General features: G+C 38.8%; 1 protein-coding gene across 1 annotated transcript; it reads left to right on the top strand.

Annotated features, from left to right (window-relative positions):
* The first annotated feature begins 496 nt into the window (after positions 1-496).
* On the top strand, positions 497-12,761 carry eif2s1b (eukaryotic translation initiation factor 2, subunit 1 alpha b). The gene is made up of 8 exons (XM_088925701.1): positions 497-676; positions 5,358-5,599; positions 6,983-7,062; positions 8,428-8,579; positions 9,124-9,230; positions 11,331-11,428; positions 11,814-11,957; positions 12,246-12,761. The coding sequence occupies exons 2-8, from the start codon at positions 5,359-5,361 to the stop codon at positions 12,369-12,371; spliced, it is 948 nt and encodes a 315-aa protein (XP_088781827.1). The 5' UTR covers positions 497-676; position 5,358; the 3' UTR covers positions 12,372-12,761.
* Positions 12,762-20,214: the final 7,453 nt, after the last annotated feature.

Below are 20,214 nucleotides of genomic sequence, written 5' to 3' on the forward strand. Positions count from 1 at the left end.
AATGAAACACAAAAACGAAATGTCTAAATTCCATAGATTTTAAAAATCGTTTAAGAGAGTTTATGAGCGGTTTTCAAGCTCTGTGTTTTTTCGCTCGTTAGCTACAGTTCTCAAGCCTAGAAAAGCTCCAGTGGTCTTTCATACTATTGGATGCTAATTTCAATTATTTGCTCGTATAATTTAAAAATATGCTTTTTCTATCTGTCATAAATGTGTGAGTAATCGTCTGCTTTGCTTGGCATCCGTGTATTCTTTCAACCACTGACAAAAGAAAAACAAATTTTCCTGAGATTTGAAACGGAGAAAAACAAAATATACAACTTTTCTATATAACAAATGTGTCTTATCATCGAGACAGTTTTGTTGTATTTTAGGTTTTGGTAACATGTACTTTTCTTATTCTCGTGCATAAGAACAGCAACTTTCAACTCCACTAGATGTCACCTTCACAAAACTTGCGAACCCGATTCACTTTTCATAGTTTCCTTTTCCGGGTCAGGTTTTACGCGTTTGTGCGTCCATGCTGATGAAACTAACTGCGCTTAAGGTTTAGGCCGTTCTCAGCATTTAACTAGAAAAGGCATTTTTTTCTACGTAACTTTGTCGAGAGGAGAAATACTCAAACGTAGGTGAATTATTCAACATTACGGAGTTTGGATCTCTATCAAGAATAAAGGTAGTGTCGCTTTTTAATCCCTTGGTTCAGAAAATGAATGAATTGGGTGGAGGATGAGAGTAGTCTTACTACATGTGATGTTACTGTAGAAACTGATACAGATGTGGCTGATAAACTAGCTTTTCGGCAAGAGGTTTATTCGGGACATTCACCATCTAATGTTGTTACGAATTTCAGCGGTCTGGTCACACAACCTGTCTTCGTTAGAGCGTTGTAGTAATTTGCTTTGGAAGAAGTTCCTCAAAATGTTACAAAGATGCAGTTTATGCGCCAGATTTACTCAAGAAGTCATATTAAAAACTAACAGAAGCGTGTAACGATAGCATTCGTCTTAGAAGAGTTGCAGAAGTCGCCACATGCCTTCAAAATTCAACTGTATATATACGATATTGTAAAGTGGTCTCAGTGTATTGGGAAATTAAAATGACGGGAACTGAAATTGACCGATTCTTTCACCATTGACTGAAAATTTTAGTTTATGAAAAAGGCAGGAATATATGCACAGTCGGTCGTGTTCTGGTAAAGTGATTATCCCAAGTCTCCTTAATTTTTCACGGTAGTCTTTCGGGACATGCGATTGAAGCAGTAATGCCCATTATTAAAAAGGTCATCCTAGACTGATGGTGGCTTTATTCAGTACCCCCTTTTATATATTTATATGGCACGCTCTTGTGCCCAAATAATTTGCTCTTCAGACCATGCCCTTGAAAACCTGCCCCGTACCACTTCTCATGCGAGATAGTCGTCTTACTCTTTCTGGGAGCTGACTGATACGCAAAAACAGTTATAAATCGTGTTAAAATTAGTAAAGTTATGAAACACATCAGAAAAAGAAAATATTACATGGTGTGTTTGACTGTATGATGCTAGGTTGCTATTATGTGCCAGCAGCCCCATAACGCAACAGATCAGGTGGAGAAGTAAGAAATTGTGTCATCAAATTAATTAAGTGATAACTTTAGGTAGGCTGAATTGCACAGGCCCAGAAGTGAATTTAGCCAAGTCACCAGAGCCAGTGCCATGGGATTTTAATGACCAAGTAGTTTACACCTAAGTGTAATATCTAATCTGAGGGATACATCTCATACAGCAGAGTGGTCTTGGTCACCATACTGAGGCATCAGTCTGCAAATTCTAATCCACCAACACAACCTGTTTTGTTTGGGAGGTCTCCTATCCCATTACTGATCAGGGCCAGCTCTTGAACAGCTTCTGAAATCTAATGAGATCAAGCTACAAGATGGTTAGTTAGGAGTCAAGATCTTCACAGTATCTGCAACTGTATTTTATTTATCTTTCTAGATATTAGATATAATTTTGTGGCTATCTTTCAAAATGGATGTCATTTTGTGGTTAGAGTATGAACAGTATTTGTACCTTTTGTTTGGCTGAGTTTTCATCTCCCCTGCAGCTATTAAGCAATTCATAAAGACATTATCACATGTTTCTGGTATTGGTTGTAAGTGTATCCTTTATTTCAAATTCTCTAATTGATCTCCCTGCTGCTTTAATGGACTAAAAGTGATGCCACCACTCCATGTCTCATTGATTTTGTGTAAAGGTTTAAAATCACATAGTATTAAAAACTATCACATCACAATATTGTTGTGAACAACAAAGGACTTCTTACAGTCATCACTACATTTTGACCCTGTGAGCACAATAGAGACAATTGTAAAGAAATATACTTTCAGAAAGTGAAAAAATAAACACAGTCTGAAAAGCCTGGCATTTGTGCTATAAGGGAAATGTGGCATAATAAGGGTTATATGAAATAAAAGACATTCAAAACTTTTTTTAAAGGACCTGTGAAAAATTAAAATGTGTCAAATAAGTGTGCCTAAGCACTGCCAGTAGGCTTTGCTGTACCTTGCTCAGTGTCCTTTCCCATTGTTCACAAATGATCACTTCAGCAAACATCACAATGTACAATTAGAGCAGCCAAAGCACTTTTGAATGCTTCTATAAGGTCTGCATATATAGCAATTGAAATCCTTCAGATGTATTGTTTCTGAATAGTTTCTACAACAATAAGACTTGGACTACTTCACTAAGATTTCATCCAAAACTACTAACAGCTTTATTTTTCTTTTCTTACAGTATACCATAGCAACAGGGTTCATGTAGATGATTCGGGGCTTTAGAAATTGACTACTATAATCTAAAAAAATGATTTAATTAATTTATTAAATTTCCTTATTTAAATTTGATAATACTTAAAACTGTTTTTCATTACAAAGCCATTCCCATAGAATTATAGTTCTTTTTAGAACACTCACATCAATCCTTGCACAGGTTTGTGGGATAACAAATATACAGTGAAGTAAAATTTGTCACTTTTGCTGCATACTTTTCCAAATTGTATTTCAGATTTAAAGATGAACATAAGGCAGCTTAAACAGAATGTCAGCTTTTATTTTTGGATATTTTTGTGCATACATGTTTAAAAAAATGGTTTTGTGGTCAATCCCTCCTGATTTGGTTTGTCAGCAAATGCATTGAGACAAATTAACTTTGAGTTAATTACCCCCTTAGAAGCAATAACTGCTTCAAGTCTGCAACCCAACAACATCACCAGACTCTTGATATTTTCCTTTGAGATGCTTTGCCAGCTCAGAAGGTTCCACTACTTCTTCCTGATGAACTCTACTGCCTTGGCTAAGTGTGCAGTATATTTTGGGTCATTGTCTTGTTGCAGGTTGAATTGCCACCCACTGAGTTTTAGAGCATTTTTTGGACATAGACAAGATATTTCCACACACTCCAGAATTCATTCTGCTGTTGCCATTAGTTATATCATTAAGAAAGACCGGTGAGCTAGATCTGGAGGTAGCCTTGTATGCAAAAGCCATGACACTAGCTCCAGTATGTTTTACTGATGAGGTGGTGTGCTTAGGATCATGTGCAGTTCCTCTTCTTTTCCCCTCTTTTGCCTTTCCATCACTTTGATAGAGGTTTATCTTCATCTCATCTATCAATGAAACTTTTTTTCCAGAGCTGTTGTGGCTCATCTTTGTACTTCTTTGCAGATTTTAACCTGGCCTTTTTGTTCTTAGTGCTGATAAGACTAAAAAAGGCTTAAGAGTTTTGCATCTTGTAGTTTATCTCTTGTAATTTGCCTGTCACAACACAATGAATTGAAATACTTTCACCTCTGCAATCTGGAGATTGTCTGTAATCTTTTTGGCTGTTATTTTAGGGGTTTTCTTTACAGCTCTAATGATTTTTGTATCAACTGTTGTCATCTTCCTTGAAGTACCTGGTATTTGCCAAATGCTTACACCTCTAGTACTTTCTTCCTTTTCAGCACATTCTATAATTGATTTTGTGATGCCCAGTTTCTCTGCAGTGGCTCTAACTGGAATTTTCTTTGCTCTCATTTTCTTACTTGGTTTTTCATCATAGACAACTGTCTAGTCATCATCTTGATTCATGTTTCTAACTCAAGGGGCAGACTGAAAAAGTAAACACCCAAAGACTAGAACCAAGGCTATACATTCACAATTTTTGTGTCTTCACAATTGGCTCACCTGAGCAATTAGAAACATTTGTTCTAATATTTGTGCTCATCTGAAATGGGGGATTGAAACTAGGGCTGGGCGATATGGCCAAAAACATTATCACGATAAAATTTTTCATATCAGTCGATATCGATAATTATCACGATAAATGTCAAATCATTATTTCTTTCAAGTTTAAAGGCAGATTTTTTCTCCTGAGTGAAAGTTGAAGAAACCAGACAGTTACTTGGTAAATCAAACAACTCTTTATTTTAAGAACACAACAAACACTTGCCAAACAGCAGAAACATTAAACAAATCTGAGGTAGAGAGTATTCAAGTCTTTTTTTATGTCAAAATATGCATGTGTAAAATTTACAAAATAAATATCTTAATAGAAAAATTAAATACTGCAGTGTGATAAAACACACATAGAAGATGGCTCAGACAGACTGCAAAGTTTTAAGTGCTCTGTTTTATGTCTGATTGTAAAAAGCCAAAATATCTCCAAATTACCGAAGTTGAATGACCTTTTCTGTCGACGATGTCATCGTCCTTCGAGCTGGTCGTTGGCAGCACTACATTTGCTTCAGTGTCTCTCATTTCTCCACTCTAACTACAATCCTGTCAGCCACCACCGTGTGGGTAAACAACACCACGTTAGCTGCCCAGTCTGCAACACACACGCGCACTCGTGCAGTATTTTGTGCACATGCACATATCATAAACATATATATCGAACATTTATCAAACTTTTGTTAAAATTATATCGAGGAAAATTATATCGCGATAATTATCATTATCGAATTATCGCCCAGCACTAATTGGAACACAACAAATGACATTTTTTTAGTATTGTGTGCAAAAGTATTCTCAGAAACAAAGACTGGAATTCTGTACTTTACCTCATGTTAATCTTTGATCTGAAATTCCTATTTCATTAGTAATTTAAAATCATTCGCATATATGACAAATTTCACTTCACTGTCCCAGTAATTATGCTTTTCACTGTATGGCTGAAATACGTATGCTGTTGAACAAAGGCTTGCGATTTTGTGCTGACCTACATCAGTGTATAAAGGTATAAGTTATCTAGTTTGAAAGTCTATGCATTAGAGGTGCCTTTCCCTGCCTTTCCTGTGTGTGTGTCATGCCATGAGATGTGCCTTTTCTGTTGCCAGCATGCCGGGGCTCAGCTGTAGATTTTACCAGCACAAGTTCCCCGAAGTGGAGGATGTGGTAATGGTGAATGTACGCTCCATCGCAGAGATGGGTGCCTATGTCAGCCTGCTGGAGTACAACAACATCGAGGGTATGATCCTGCTGAGCGAGCTCTCCCGGAGACGAATCCGCTCCATAAACAAACTCATCCGCATCGGCCGCAACGAGTGCGTGGTGGTCATCAGGGTGGACAAGGAGAAAGGTGAGTAGCACAAGCAAGTGTTGCCTGAGGATCTAGGCAAGAGCTGGCCTGTGAAGCAGTGACCTCTCTCTGCTTGTCCTTGAGGGAATTTGGCCAAATCGATCAATTCAGTAGAGAGCCAGGGTGTTACAAAGGCAGTAGATTATAGTCCAGTTCTTCCCATGTGTGGTTGATTTGGCTCTGTGTTTTGAATGGTTTCTTTTCACCTGGACTCTAACCAGCTTCGTGGAACTAATATGACTGATTAGGCCTTTTTAATTTTTAAATCATAAAAAGTTGCTGTTAACTAGTTTTGAATTTGTACAGGTATAACAACATCTCTAAATTACAAGTTTTATGGCTGCAAACGATTAAAACTTCTTAATTAGGTTATTATATACGTTTGGGTCAGTGATTAATTATGAGTTCTGCTGAAACAAAAACTGTCTGACAGTGGAGTTACAGCCAGCTGGACTGGGAACCCTAGTTCTAAACCCTGATGTTCAGGATTTTTGGTTCACCCATGTTCTGGAGACATTTTTAGCTTCATGGCCTTCATTTTGTGTAGGTGTGTCAAATGTTTTAGTTTTCCAGTGCAATCAATAAAGCTGCATGATGAAGTTTTGTGGGAGAGTGGTAATGACTGAGTTAATAGTTAATATTGAAAAACAATGAAAAGAATGTTTGGGGAGAAACTGTTTAACAGAGTAAAAGGTTGAAAGGTCATTCCATCTCGCACTTCAATCACATAATTGAACAAATCGGATTTGTGAGCAATGAAGTCAAATCCGATGTCTTTTCCAAGTCAGGTTTTATAAATTAGATGCAGATTGAGAGGTGCCTCAGAAACCTACAGGAACCCAGCCTTTGTGGTTGCCTGCCCCTCTTCTGAAGCAGTTGCCAAGTGATTGTCAGAAAGCTACTGGGAGGTAACCTTGTAACTGGCCCAGAATTTGCAAGAATTTCCTTATCTGTCAGCGTACTGTCTGTTCTTAAGTTCAGAACAGAACCATATATTTCCATTCTCCTTTAGAACAGATCGGATGATTTGAGAATGTCACAGAGGTTATCTTATCTCTCCCAGCACAGAGCAGCCCACGATGTGAGTTAGCAAATGCACGCAGTGACAGTCAGCATTAAAGAATGGATTGAACGTACTAGTGTTCCTCATCTTGAGGTCTTTTCAGTCATTGTATCTGTTGGCAGACAGAACCAGTAACCACTACAGTGTGATGTGACAAACCAAACTATTTTCAAAACATAGTTGATTTCAGTGATGGTATATTAGTACTTCATGGGCTTCTGAATTGTTCCTGCTGTATTAAACTTTTCAACTTCATGCAGGTCCTGTCAAACTCCAGTCTGTTTGTAAATAACTCATCACTTTTTATTTTGTGTCCAAAGGTTATATTGATTTATCCAAAAGGAGAGTCTCTCCAGAAGAGGCCATCAAGTGTGAAGACAAATTTACAAAATCCAAAACTGTAAGCAGCTATTTTTTTAAATGTTTTTTATTAAAGAATCATTTTACATAAAAATATACATACAATGTTTGGCTTTTTCTTCATTTTTTTATATTTACAGTTACATTTTTTATACTCCATATGTTTTTCTAGAAATCTGGGTGCATAATCATGATCAAAGTATATTCTGTTATTTTTATCATGTTTTTTTTCCTATGATTTTGTGGGGATTTCTTCTTTGGTCTAATATCTCAAAAACCTAATTTTGTAATGGATCTTGATCTGCACATATCTGTCGGTTTTGGGCCTCGGGTTTTATGAGCTATTTCAATCTTTGGTTGAATCCAATTTCAAACGTGATTATTGATCCGCCCTCACACACATCTGGAACTCGGTTGATTTTTTCTTGATCTCCCCTCCAAGTCTGTCAGTTTAGTCTCTAACCCTCTATATGTCTGAAGCAAATGTTCAGTGATGCTGTCTATATCCTCACCTTACTCCTCGGTTTGTTCAATGTGCTCTTCTGCCTTGTACATCCTTTTATTAAGTCTATTCAGTTCTTTAGTGAAATACATAATTTTTTTGTTTATATCTCTTCTGAAGACTAATCAGTTCAAAGTAGTTTTTTCAAGGCTCACTGGGAACTAAAGTCTTTCCATCTCCTCAACATGGCATCTACCACTTGGGAGACGGAGAACTGCTTTGACTTCTGTTTTTGACCCTCTTCAGTCTCAGATTTCTTTCTCTGGTGTTTGTGTGTATGTTTATATCCTTTGCCTCATGTCTCCATTATTGCCCACACTTACTGTTCTTTTTAAATTCTGTTAGTTACACTTCTGGTGTTGTGTATATATATACATTTAGAAGAATAAAGCATATGATTACTAGCCTGTGACTTGAACAGAAGACTTTCCTGTTTGTTCAATCTCATGGCAGTGCAGTTGCTAAAAAAGATTGACAGTGTGCATAAGAATTGAAAATGACAGTTTTGTAGTTTTTATGTTCATATTGTTTTGAAACATTCCCCTTTTACCTTTCCTTGAATTTGAAAATGTTACAGTAGACAGAAACAAATAGCATGGCATATGCTATAAAAATGTAATATTACTGGATTTTTTAAAGTAATTGTTAGAAAGGCAATACATAGTTATTATTACTCCTATTACACCATGTGTTGTTGTGTTCTAGTAGGTGATATACAGGTCCTGTAATTCATACAGGAAAGCGAATGGGGCAGATGTCACCAGGGTCAGTCCTGTGTTTTAGGTCTATCAGTAGTTCTTGATTATTTGATTTGATTATGGGCAAGTTGTAGAGAGCCTAGTCACAAATGTGAATGTGCACACTACACAGAGATAACTGTTCCCTTGCTGCCTTTCATGCCAGGTGTACAGTATCCTGCGCCATGTGGCTGAAGTGCTGGAGTACACTAAGGATGAGCAGCTGGAGAGTCTCTTCCAGAGGACGGCCTGGGTATTCGATGAGAAGTACAAGAGACCTGGATATGGTGCCTACGATGTCTTCAAACAGGCTGTCTCGTGAGTCTCTCCTGCACCCTCCAAAAGCCCTCTCAGCATTGATGCTAATGCTAAACCTCTTGCTGCAAAACACCTCCATTGCTGCCTTCAGTGCTAATACACAATTGGCATTGGTAATTGCCTCTAAGGAAACTTCAAAAGCCAGTTAAAATGCACAACTCAAAGCAGCTTCTTTGCAGTCATATTTCAGGAGACTAGTATTTATCCTGAAAAAGTTTCTCTCAACCTGGTGTTTTACGATAAACATTTTAACTGGAAGCAGTTTTACTCATCCCAAATTCTTCGCAAGGGCGGAAATTGACCAAAATGACCCCTAGGGGTCAGTAAGTGATTTGTTTCACACCACATTTTGTTTTTGAATTGTTAAAGCCAAATACAAATGTTAGATCAGAAATCACCTTGTAGCAAAGTATTTTAAAGCATTTTAATACTGTTTTTAAGTGTTTTGGATTTTATTAGTACAATAAGAATCTTAAAAATAAAAACATTTACTGTTCATCCTTGATCTTCCTAATGTATCGTGACCTTTTGGTTTCCTGCTCAGAGATCCATCAATTCTTGATGGGCTGGACTTGACTGAGGAGGAGAGGAATGTTCTAATCGACAACATCAACAGACGACTTACCCCACAGGCTGTGAAGATCAGAGCAGGTAGAACAGGGGGAAAACCCAAACACTATGCCTACCTGCAGAGTTCCTCTGCCTGTTACACAAGCTACCTGGTGTGGCACCCATGTGCTTCCTGCTAAAGTCAAAAGGACAACTGCTGCATAGTAGGAGTTAAACTTCATCCATTCGATCCACCAGGACCAGGAATAAGGATTAAATAATTTTATGGAAAAAGGAATTAAATAATCTTCATTTTAATTTCTGCAAATTAAACAATGAGATCTAAAATGAAACTTGTCCCATGTTCCCTGTTTCAATAAGAGGAGGCCCTGCTCCAAAAAAAGGTCTTTCTCAAGTATCTAATTACAGTAGAAGGGATCTTGGATAATGATAATAGGCCAACATTTTTAAAGCCCATTTTGAAACACTCCCTCTTTTATTGGCTGCTTCTCACTCTGATCAGTTTGTTAGAGCTCATCTGGGAGTTTATGCATATTTGAAGTTCACCTTTGATTTTTTGGTGATTCCTTCACCAAACAGAAGCACCCTGCTAAACTTTCTTTGACTTGGAGAATTGAAATTTTGGCTATCAGTTCTGTTTCTCTGTTTTTGCAGATTTCATTTCTGACTTACCACAGCAATTAACTTTTTCTTGGGACAAACAGTTTTCTGTGTTCACTCTTAAAAAGAATCTCTCTGCATCAGAGAGCTGTGCATGAATGTACAAACAAAAGGATTCTTGCCAGTTCACACTGGTCATGACTTGAAGTATTCTTGCGTACTAGATGTGTTTTACAATCATGCCTGCTGTGTGTTCTGAAGGAGAAGACATTATTATTCCATAAATGAACATTAAAACTGAAGATGAATTAATGTTGACTAATGTCCTGCTATAAATTAATGAATATTTCATTATTGTAGCATTATCAAAATAGTTGATTGTTAATGCAAATTTAAACTTATGATAATGATCATATAACACTTTTCTGGACACTCCACTCAAAGTGCTTTACAGGTAATGGGGATTCTGCTCCACCACCACCAATGAGTAGCAGCCACCTGGATGATGCAACAGCAGCCAAAGTGTGCTAGTACACTTGCTACACAATCAGTGGGAAGGGAAACAGAGTAATAAAGGAAGTTCATAGATGGGAATTATTAGGAGGCTGTGACTGGGGAAAGGTCAGGAGAAAATTTGGCCAGGACGCCAATGTGATACAACTACTCTTTTAATGAAACGTCCTGGGATTTTTATTAACCACAGAGAGTCAGGCCTTCGGTTTTACATCTCTTCCGAAGAACTGCATCTTTTTAACCGTATAATGTCCCCATCACTACTGTAGGGTGAGTGCTCCCTACTGGTCCCACTAACACCTCTTTCAGGAATTACCTTGCTTTCCCAGGAGGTCTCCCATCCAGGTGCTGACCAGGAGCATGCCTGCTTAGCTTCAGTGGGTTGTCAGTTGTGAGTTGCAGGGTAATATAGCTGCTGGCTTTTTTGTGTGGTGTCTATGTTGAAGTCCACTTAATCACTTTAAAAAGGACTGTGAAATTGTGCCAGATGTAACTACATGTCAATTATAACCATGATATTGTACTTTTTAGACAATTATTTAATTATGAATAGTGTAAATGTATAATCAACATTTATTTTATGTAACAATATAGCATTTCAGCTTTAAACAGAAGGGGTTCCTGCTGCATGTGACCGATTGAACAGGGGATCCCAGACAGAAAATGTGTGGACATCTATTGTATTGTTTCATGTCAAGTGCATGAGCTGTTTCCACAGAACTGTTTAAAGTTGAATGCCTTGAGAACAAACTGGTCTTGCTCAAGGCCATAGGTGAAGCTTTCTGAGTTCTGACTAATGCTGTGCATCCCTAATGTACTTATAACACCTAACCAGCAGTTAGGTGTTAAAGAAGCAGTTTTTTTTTCCCTGTAAGCATCACTCATGTGCTTAACAGAGACCTCTTATAATGGAAAATTTTAAAAAACAAGTACATTAAAAGGACACTAAATAAATAAAGGACACTTAATAGAAAACATATTGAATTAATAGTTAAATTCAAAAAGTACCTGTGATAATCAGTTTTTGAGGTTTATGAAACCAGCCTTTGACTGTGCACTGTCTTGCAGATATCGAAGTGGCCTGCTATGGTTATGAGGGAATTGACGCAGTGAAAGAGGCTCTAAGGGCAGGCCTGAACTGCTCTACTGAGGCCATGCCCATTAAGGTGAGCTGGGGAGCTCAATGCTCCAGGCTGTTTCCAGTGCTGGAATATTCTAAAGTTACCTGTGTCCTTGTTGTAGGGATTTATGGTGCATGATTGAATGAAGCCAAACTTTGGTTTTCACATTTTCAGGCTTGTTCTCTTTCTGTTTTCTGCAAGTATGTCTTTGTGTATCTGCTACCTGTTTAAATCATTGAATAAAATGTTATTGAAACTTTGAAAGTAATTTGTGACTAAATTATTGCTGCTAGGCTGGCAGGCAGGTATACCAAACATACACATGCATGGTATATGTTTGGTGAGTTTACTGAGTTTACACAGCTACTCGCATTTTGCTGTCACTCCAGTTCTGAAACTAACCCCTGCTGCTTCTATCCTTGCCACACAGATCAATCTGATTGCTCCACCGCGGTACGTCATGACCACGACCACACTGGAGAGAACTGAAGGCTTGTCCGTCCTCAACCAGGCCATGGCTGCCATCAAAGAGAAGATTGAAGAGAAGAGGGGTGTCTTCAATATCCAGATGGAGGTGAGTTGTAACGTTGCAAGGCTGGACTAATGTCCCTTTGTATTTTTTTGTATATTGAGGCAGTTATAAACTTTCTGTTGGGTGAAAGTTAACTGCTGCTGTCACAAAATGAAATCTGTGATGAGTGTCCCAGCAGCAACAGCCCATGTTGTATAAGATTGTGTATCTGACTCCTATCACTTTCTTCTTAAGCTTTTGTGAGGATGCAGTGGCAATTCCAAAATTAACACCTGAAAAGAAGACCATGTAGTAGTAAAGTGATGACACTTATCCTTCTCTCCTTTCCAGCCGAAGGTGGTGACAGACACTGATGAGACAGAGTTGGCCCGGCAGCTTGAGAGACTGGAGAGGGAGAATGCTGAAGTGGACGGGGACGACGACACGGAAGAGATGGAAGCCAAGACAGAAGATTAACTACACCATGTCCTGGGCCCACACAGACAGCTGTCTTCGAGTTAGAACATACAGACTCGACTCAGTGTTTGAACACAGCCTAGAAACTACTTCACTTGAAAGTATTTTGAACACCAATGCATTCGAACTGTTTAATGAACTAGGATTTTTACTTTAATGCCTTGGCTGTGGCCTTTTTTTCCCTGAACAAGACCTGATTTTACTCTTTCTTCAAGATATTATTCTGCTGTGGGTGGTGTTTACTGCAGGGGGAGTGAGGGATGGATGGATTCATTTATTGAAACCTTGCTGGGGTTGCTTTACAGAGATTTGTGGAGCAGAAATGCTGTGGTTGACTGCCCATTATACCAATAAAGCTCTGGAAATTTTCAATAAAACAGTTTGAAGGAATGTGGATTTCAGTGGCTGCTTGTTCTTAAATTTGTTTTCACCTGTAGCATACATTTACCACACAGTGGTGTATGAAATCATGGAAAATTATACTGTAGTTTCTGAAAAAGTGTAGGATATCTATGTACTGTACCCTGTGTTGGTACCCTGAGATTGTGCAAGTAGAGTTTAAAATCATTATGAACTGCTTCCATTGAAAATAATTACTTTTCCTTTCAAGAGGCTCGAATCACATTCATGTATTACATTTAAAGGACAGGCCAAATTATTATACCCATTCATCTGCTAAAAGGAGACCACCCTTGCAATTTCTCATATCACCCTATTAGGGATCTTGAGCCTGTCCTATTTTTGGCTGGTCATAATTGGTATTTTTTGCTTGTATATTCAGAAGAGCAAAATGGGAAGTCATTCTGCTAGTATTCATACCCATTATTCATTGTGACTGCTGTTCATAATTCCCACCCTTTGAAATGCTTGCATTCTGAAATATTTAAAGTAATATATTTGCAAACCAACACTACATTGCAAGACAAGTATTTCCCTCATTTGAGTACAACAGACTTGCGTTTTACGTGAAACATTTGTATGCAGATGCGCGTATACGCGGTGGGCGATGAAAAAATAAATGAAAAATCAAATGCTGGAAATTTTACAAATCAAATCTAGCGCAGCACGTACAGTATGTGAGCTGCGATTTGGGAACTAGTTATAGAGCCTGTAGCATTCCGGTGCTTTCTTTATCTTGCGGCATCACCCTCAGTATGAATCGTAAACCCAAAACAAGTACGAAGGTGAAAGGCAAGTCAAGAAAAATACCTGATTTGGAGTTACAAACCGATTTAGAACAACATAATAGGTGGAATGACGATGACCAGTTTGCCGCGTATCTATGGCAAGAATGAGTCTTCGATTGCAGAAGGCTATTCGTGAGAGCTATGCGTCTGGTGTTCCCTGAATCATTATAACTAACGTATTATGAAGTATTATTTTAAATTAAGTATATATTTGATTTATTTTACATACTATACAGTACTGTATTTGCTGTATTACTGTTTTTCCATAATACTTCAATCTAATACACTTACGATTGATTTTTACTTGTTTGAGGCAAGGGAATAGGAAGGTCTAAGGGGTATGTTTTGATTATACGAGATATGGGGTATGCGCGCTACGTTAGGAACCTAACTACCGCATAAAAGCGAGTCTACTGTAATTTGCTCCTGCTTTATTACTCCTAAAATGTTGTTTTTAAACCCTAGATTATTTTTTTGCCGAGTGCTTATTTCTTAGTTGACAAGTCTTTTCTGTCAGTGACTCACCTGGAGCTGTCTGGCTGGGAGACAGTCATCAACTATGCTCTGATTGGTGATAATGATACACAAAGTATTTCAAAGAATACTGAAAGGTCTTGTGACTAAGATAGATTCAGGCTCTGTGCTGATTAGGAAGTCACTTTTGTTTGACACCTGACGAAGGCTCCACGGCTGAAACGTTGTGTTCTCTTTCTTCTTTCTTCTCTTTCAGGCTACCCACCTGAACTACTACAGTCACTTTTGTTTACTTGTTTAGAGAAGGTTCCCTGATAATGTCACAGCAGCTTTGGAAGGATGGATATTTGGATAATCCTTTCCATAGACTAAATCCTACTTTTAAAAGTGTTATTTTTAACAGAATCTTTCCTTCTTGCTGTCAAATCAGCTAAATAGGCCAAATATTCTGTTCTCCTTTGTAAACTAATATGGAACTCAAATCAAAATATCCTCCAGTGCTCAATCAAAGCTCTGTTCCTATAAGTGTTCCTAATTTGTAAATAACAGGTGACCTATACATTTGAGATTCCTGGTCTAGCACAACACATTAACCTCAAGTTAAATTTCCCCTTGCCTGAAGTGAAGTGATTTCTTACGATTGTTGCACAAATACCACAAACACATTAATGCTGACATGATAGTAGTTAACAGGCCACACTTACTCTTTCCCTTAGTTCTAACATACACTGGTCCAGCTGGCCCTGTCCAGGGTGTACCCTGCCTTGCACTCGTTGCTTGACAGGTAGGTTCCAGCTTCTCGTGACACCGTATGGTATAAAGTGGTGTGGCAAATGACGTGACATGTCCGATTGCATCCTTTCCTCAGACTGTGTAGTGCTGATGTTTTAAGACCTCCTGGTCTACAGCCCTCCTGGACCTGAACCTAAGATACCTGTGTCACCCTGTTTAATTTCTAACTTTTAATATTTGCTAATTATTAAAAAAAATAAATGCTTCTCTTTTCTAAATGAGGATTCATTATATATTAAGTATATTATTATGTAGCTAAGCAAGGTGATTAGTAAGTCTATAAACGTTTTGAGAGGGTAGTGTAGCCAAATATACTAACAGTTGTATTAGTGTATTCTAAATGCCGAATGTACACTAAAAGCTGAATAGTTCTGAGCCAAATATAAATATGACAAGATGTGAGGAGAATTGACAAAATCTTCTGATGCTCGAATTGATATAAACTCCTGCGCTGATAATTCTGTGGTTATTTGTTGTGTAGTTCAGCGGATTGGTTTCAAGTCTGAAAACGCAGAAAAATCCCTAGCTTTTTGGGGGCCCTAGGCAAGATCTTGGAAAGGGGGCCCTCAAAACCACAATTTGCACATACACTACTATCAGCTCCCAACACAACCTTATTTTACTATTCAAAACATTTAAAATAAATTAATTGTATAACTAGAAAACTTTTGTTATCCTGAGTTGAAGAACACATAATAAATAACTTACAAACAAGAACAAGAATTACACATTTCACAAAGATCAAATGTAATTTAACACTGAAAGTAAAGAGCAAGAAACATGAATCTGTTAAGTTCTGGTAAAACACCTCAAGTAGCCTACATGTCTAGCTGGAAAATGTAGCTTGTCTACTATTCGCTAGTTACATGGACAGACTCAAAACCAAATAAAATACAAATGCGTTATTACAGTGACTTGATTTGGCATAGCTCTCTTTTGACATCACTTATCCTTTTCTTATTCTTTTACTGCTTTCTTTTTTTATTCTTTCACTTATTCTTATCTGCGCTTCTTTTTCTTAGCGTTCAATCTGTGAATATATCCTCTGAAAACGTTGTTTTCTGATCATTTTAGTTGTAAGGCTATATTTGTTCTACCTATGAAATAGCTTTTTAATACACTTCTGTTTACTAGGAATAGTGGCAGCGGGGATGTTAAACTGAGCTGTCAGACAGGCTACTGCACTCTGTACATCTGTCTCCTGATTTAGACCTGTGTGTTATATAGGAAGAAGATTATCAGGAGTCACAATTCTATAAACAATTACATAATTTTCATTCAGTAACTTTTTAGGTCCATTAACAATGGAGTTCAGTAATAGACAGTTGACTGGTGATGAATAAAACTATTCAGTGTCCAATGGAGTATTCAAAAAATTCTTAGGTTAGAAAAATGTGAAGGAGAATACAATTCATCACACTTTGAATCCATTGATTGTAGGTACTAATCAGGGACTCTCTGCCTTGATATGCAAATATTTACTTTGGTCCTGGGGGATCACTGAAGGGATGCTCTCAAACTCATCACAATACCTGGGGACTTCCTTTCCAGGTCATGTTTTAAGGCCAGCTCACTCTACTGTCTAGACAAGACCCACGCTCACTCCACTGATCCATGAATAACCACATGAGTGCATTATGAGTCATTCCCGCAGGAATGAGTAGTGCTGACAGAATTCTAGGAACTAACTAAGGGTTATGCAGTACAGCAACTAAAATGGGTCTTTGATTCACTGTTCATATCTGAGCAGGAGGGGTTTCCTTTGGTTTTTTGTCATTACAATACATGAGACATTAGGGTACATTGAGAGTTCTTATTTTTTCCCCTTTACATTAAAAATTAAATAGTCCTGTCCACCATAAGACTGACATTTCTTAGTTGGTTTCATACCTTTTTCTTCACCAACTAATTAGTTCAAGAGCAAAGCAATTTCCATTTTTTCTGGTCCATACGAAGCAGTGTACTAAAATGCTGAAGCAGATAATTGAAATTTTAACCGGGCTAACTTGTCTCTAGTTTGTAATGAGAGACACCTGAACACTGATAGCAGTTCATGCTGTTCACACACTTTCTGGGGAGTGAAGCAAAATATAACCTGAGTTCAGCCTTCTAGTGGCAGCTGATGCCAAAGTACGTTTCTTCTTAGTACCTGTAAAGTCTTTGATGGCCCACCTGAAGGAGAGGGGTACCACCCAGTTCAATTTCCCCAGTCTCCGTTCAGGTTACACTAGAAATCCTCCTGCGGGCTGTATTACATCCCCCTCAGTTTGTATTGGCTAGCCGGGCCGGTTTCTTTGTTCTTTGCCTTCAGGTTTTAAAAGTCTCTGTACCATACCTGTCACAATCGTAATCCCCTCCTCTTAAGGATGCTCAAGCCCTTTCTTGTTTAATTTTGATTTTCTGCACCTGTCTCTGGTTTCAGCCCCCTTCCTACAAAAACCAGATGCTCCTACCAACCTGGGCTCAGCTATGGAAGATGGACGCCCGGAAGCCCACCTACCAGCAAGTCCAGGAGAGGCTTGACGGCATAAGCTTCGCAACGGCGTCCTGACCGTCTGGGGCTAGGAGCTCCTGGCCCCGTTACCCTTTTTATTCCCCTGACCCTTTGCCAGATCCCGCTCTGGCTTTTAACTTTGTCTTGTCTCCTTAATGGATAGGCCACCCGGTTCTGGACATTTGCATTCCCTGGACTTTCTTACGGACTCCCTTCAGACTTGTTTGCCTTGGCCAAACACCCCCCCCCCCCGAACACCAGCGCACCTTGGACACACCCCCCTGTTCTTTTTCCAGCCCTGATCCTAGTCTTTTTTCCTTGTGTTTGTCTCACTCCCCCCCAGATTCTGCCATCTCTACAGGGTCCTGAAAAAGGAACAGTACCTCTGTTCCAATGCCAATATCTCCCATGGTCGTCAGTTCCTGAGCCAATAGGTCCTTGCCTCTTTGGTATCGCACTCTGCAGCTTCCCTTGTCTGTGCTGTCCAGGGTTGTCTCCAGGGTCTTGTGGGAATCGGGAGCCCCCTCTGTTCTGGCTCAGATGTTTTTATTCCTCCCCTTAGCCAATACCCCTCAGGAAGCTTGTGTTGTTTTAGAGGTGTGAGCGTGGGGACCCTAGGTGTAAAAGGCCCTTATCACTTCTTTGTTTGCTTTCCTGTTCTCCCTCTTCCTCCCTTGGTCTGGTTCAAACTGGCTCAGCAACCCTCTCTCACACCTCCATGCATCGGTACCTTATTACTTCCTGAACAACCTGGGTGTGACCATTGTTACTAATTGTTCCCACTACACTGTATTCATTAGAAAACCTGAAGCTTAGATCTTTGGGTGAGAGGCAACATTGACACAATCCTGGCAATCACATTAATCACAGCCTGTTACTGCCTCAACGGCCCACATCCTGCAACATATGTAAAACAGTTTCTGCATTCATGTATCTAATGCAAGTTTAGCCTCATGACAAATACTACTTGTACTCCTTGTCATTATTTCAAAGTATTACTGCAGCTGAGAGAGTCGTTGTATCAGTTTGAATGTTGCGTATGAATGAAACAAGGTTAATTACGAGCTGAAAAGTGGAAAGAAAAAAGGTTTCTGCAACAGAAGCCACTCATGTGATACCCCAGAGATATGCTTCTCTGCAGTGTGCAAGTGTGGAATCTGGAATCCCCTTCAAATTTCATGGCTCCTGCCTCCCATAGAAACCCAATTCACACTTTATGAAAACTGACTGTACAAAATGGCAAATTTCTAGTAAATTAATAGCAAAATAGCTGTGTATTATATAAAATCATTATAGGTATATATTATTACTTTATACCTGTATATGTCTTACGTGTATATGTAATTTTTTCTATGCTCTGACTTCCTCCTCTGAATGCAAAGCTAATTTTACTCTATACAGTATAAGATTTCCCTGTAAATCATATTAGAGCATTTAATACAGCTTTATGTAGTAGTATAGTATAATAATGTACATAAATTTCACTATCCCAGATGGAACGAGGAACGAAGATGCCTCTGGGATACAGCTTGGAGTAAAAGTACCGTCTTTTCTAAACCAACATACTTGAGTAAAAGTCAAAGTATCCCACAGACAAAACACTTAAGTGAAGTACAGATCTTGGAAAAATCTACTTAAGTACCGTAGCAAAGCAGTTCTGCTTCATTACTTCATACCCTTGGTCTCGGTACATTTAAAAGTCTGCTTGTCTGGAGGTTGTGCAGAAAATCTGAGTAACCTGCGTCATTTGTGTGGTGAAGCTAATGTGCTAGCAGATGATCAGAGCCCTCAAATGGAATGGGTAAAAATCTTCTTTCTTTTTTGAGGTCTGTGGGTTTGAATCATGTCATTGTCACTATAAATCATATCCCAGAAAATTCTTCTGCAAAGTCAAAATTTGATTTTTCAACTGTGCTAATACTCCGGCCACAATTCGTATGAATTCCCACCACTGACTTGTTAGCATTCCATGCAGCGCGTGAGTTACCTTTACTGGTTTCATCCTCAACTTTTTCTTTACACCCTAATGTTAAAAACAGAGATTGGCAACCTAATGTCTGTTTTAACATTCTTCTGAGCCTCCCTAATCTGTGCAGTATTCCCTTGGTGAAAAGTGATTTTATTTCCTATTCAGAGCCAACTATAGAGTTTTTTTTTCACCCAAAGTTTCTTATTAGATGCTATAGTGCAAGAATAATGGTATTGTAGCACTCTCAGGTTCACGTGGGTATACACCCTCACCACTGCCACCTCAGGTCAGCCCTCTACCACTGGGGACTCAAACCTAGGCCTCCGGCATCACTCAACAGGGACCCAGCCAGTTGAGCTAAAGGGAGATCTTCCCTCAGCCCGGTGGCTGAGGTCCCTGCTATTCACAGGGAAGGGTGGTGACATCACCGCACTGGTAAGCTGGCTCGCACAACCTGCAATGTCGACCGTATGCATTACAGTATTTTCACAAAATGTAACGTGACTCCTAACTGTATCTGACAGTCTGTCAAGATCAAATCTTGAATTGAGATGAAATGGGAGTTGCACAAAACTCATTCTCCTCTTTTTCCATTTTTCTGTCACAGGTTGCATGTCATACCTGCAGTTGCTGGTTCCACATCATTTGGTGGGAATGGAATCATATGCAGTCATTGGTGCTTTTTTGTGTGCAGCTTGTAAAAAAAAAGCAATTTAAAAAGCATGTTTGTGTTTTGTGTGGCATTCACTGCCATGTAGACAGGATTTCAGATGCTTTGTATATGTTTTGATAATACTGAAGAATGTGAAATTTTGCAGAGGGTAACAGATTCCACACTCACACACTGTGGAGATTGCCCTGTTTGTCTTGGGACCCCAGAGGCCCTGTGAGGGTGTGGGAAGCAGAGGTGTGCTGGCTGTGTAAGTT

The sequence above is a fragment of the Atractosteus spatula genome, chromosome 9 (genome assembly GCF_055471065.1).
Source record: "Atractosteus spatula isolate fAtrSpa1 chromosome 9, fAtrSpa1.hap1, whole genome shotgun sequence".
NCBI classification, from domain to species: domain Eukaryota; kingdom Metazoa; phylum Chordata; class Actinopteri; order Semionotiformes; family Lepisosteidae; genus Atractosteus; species Atractosteus spatula.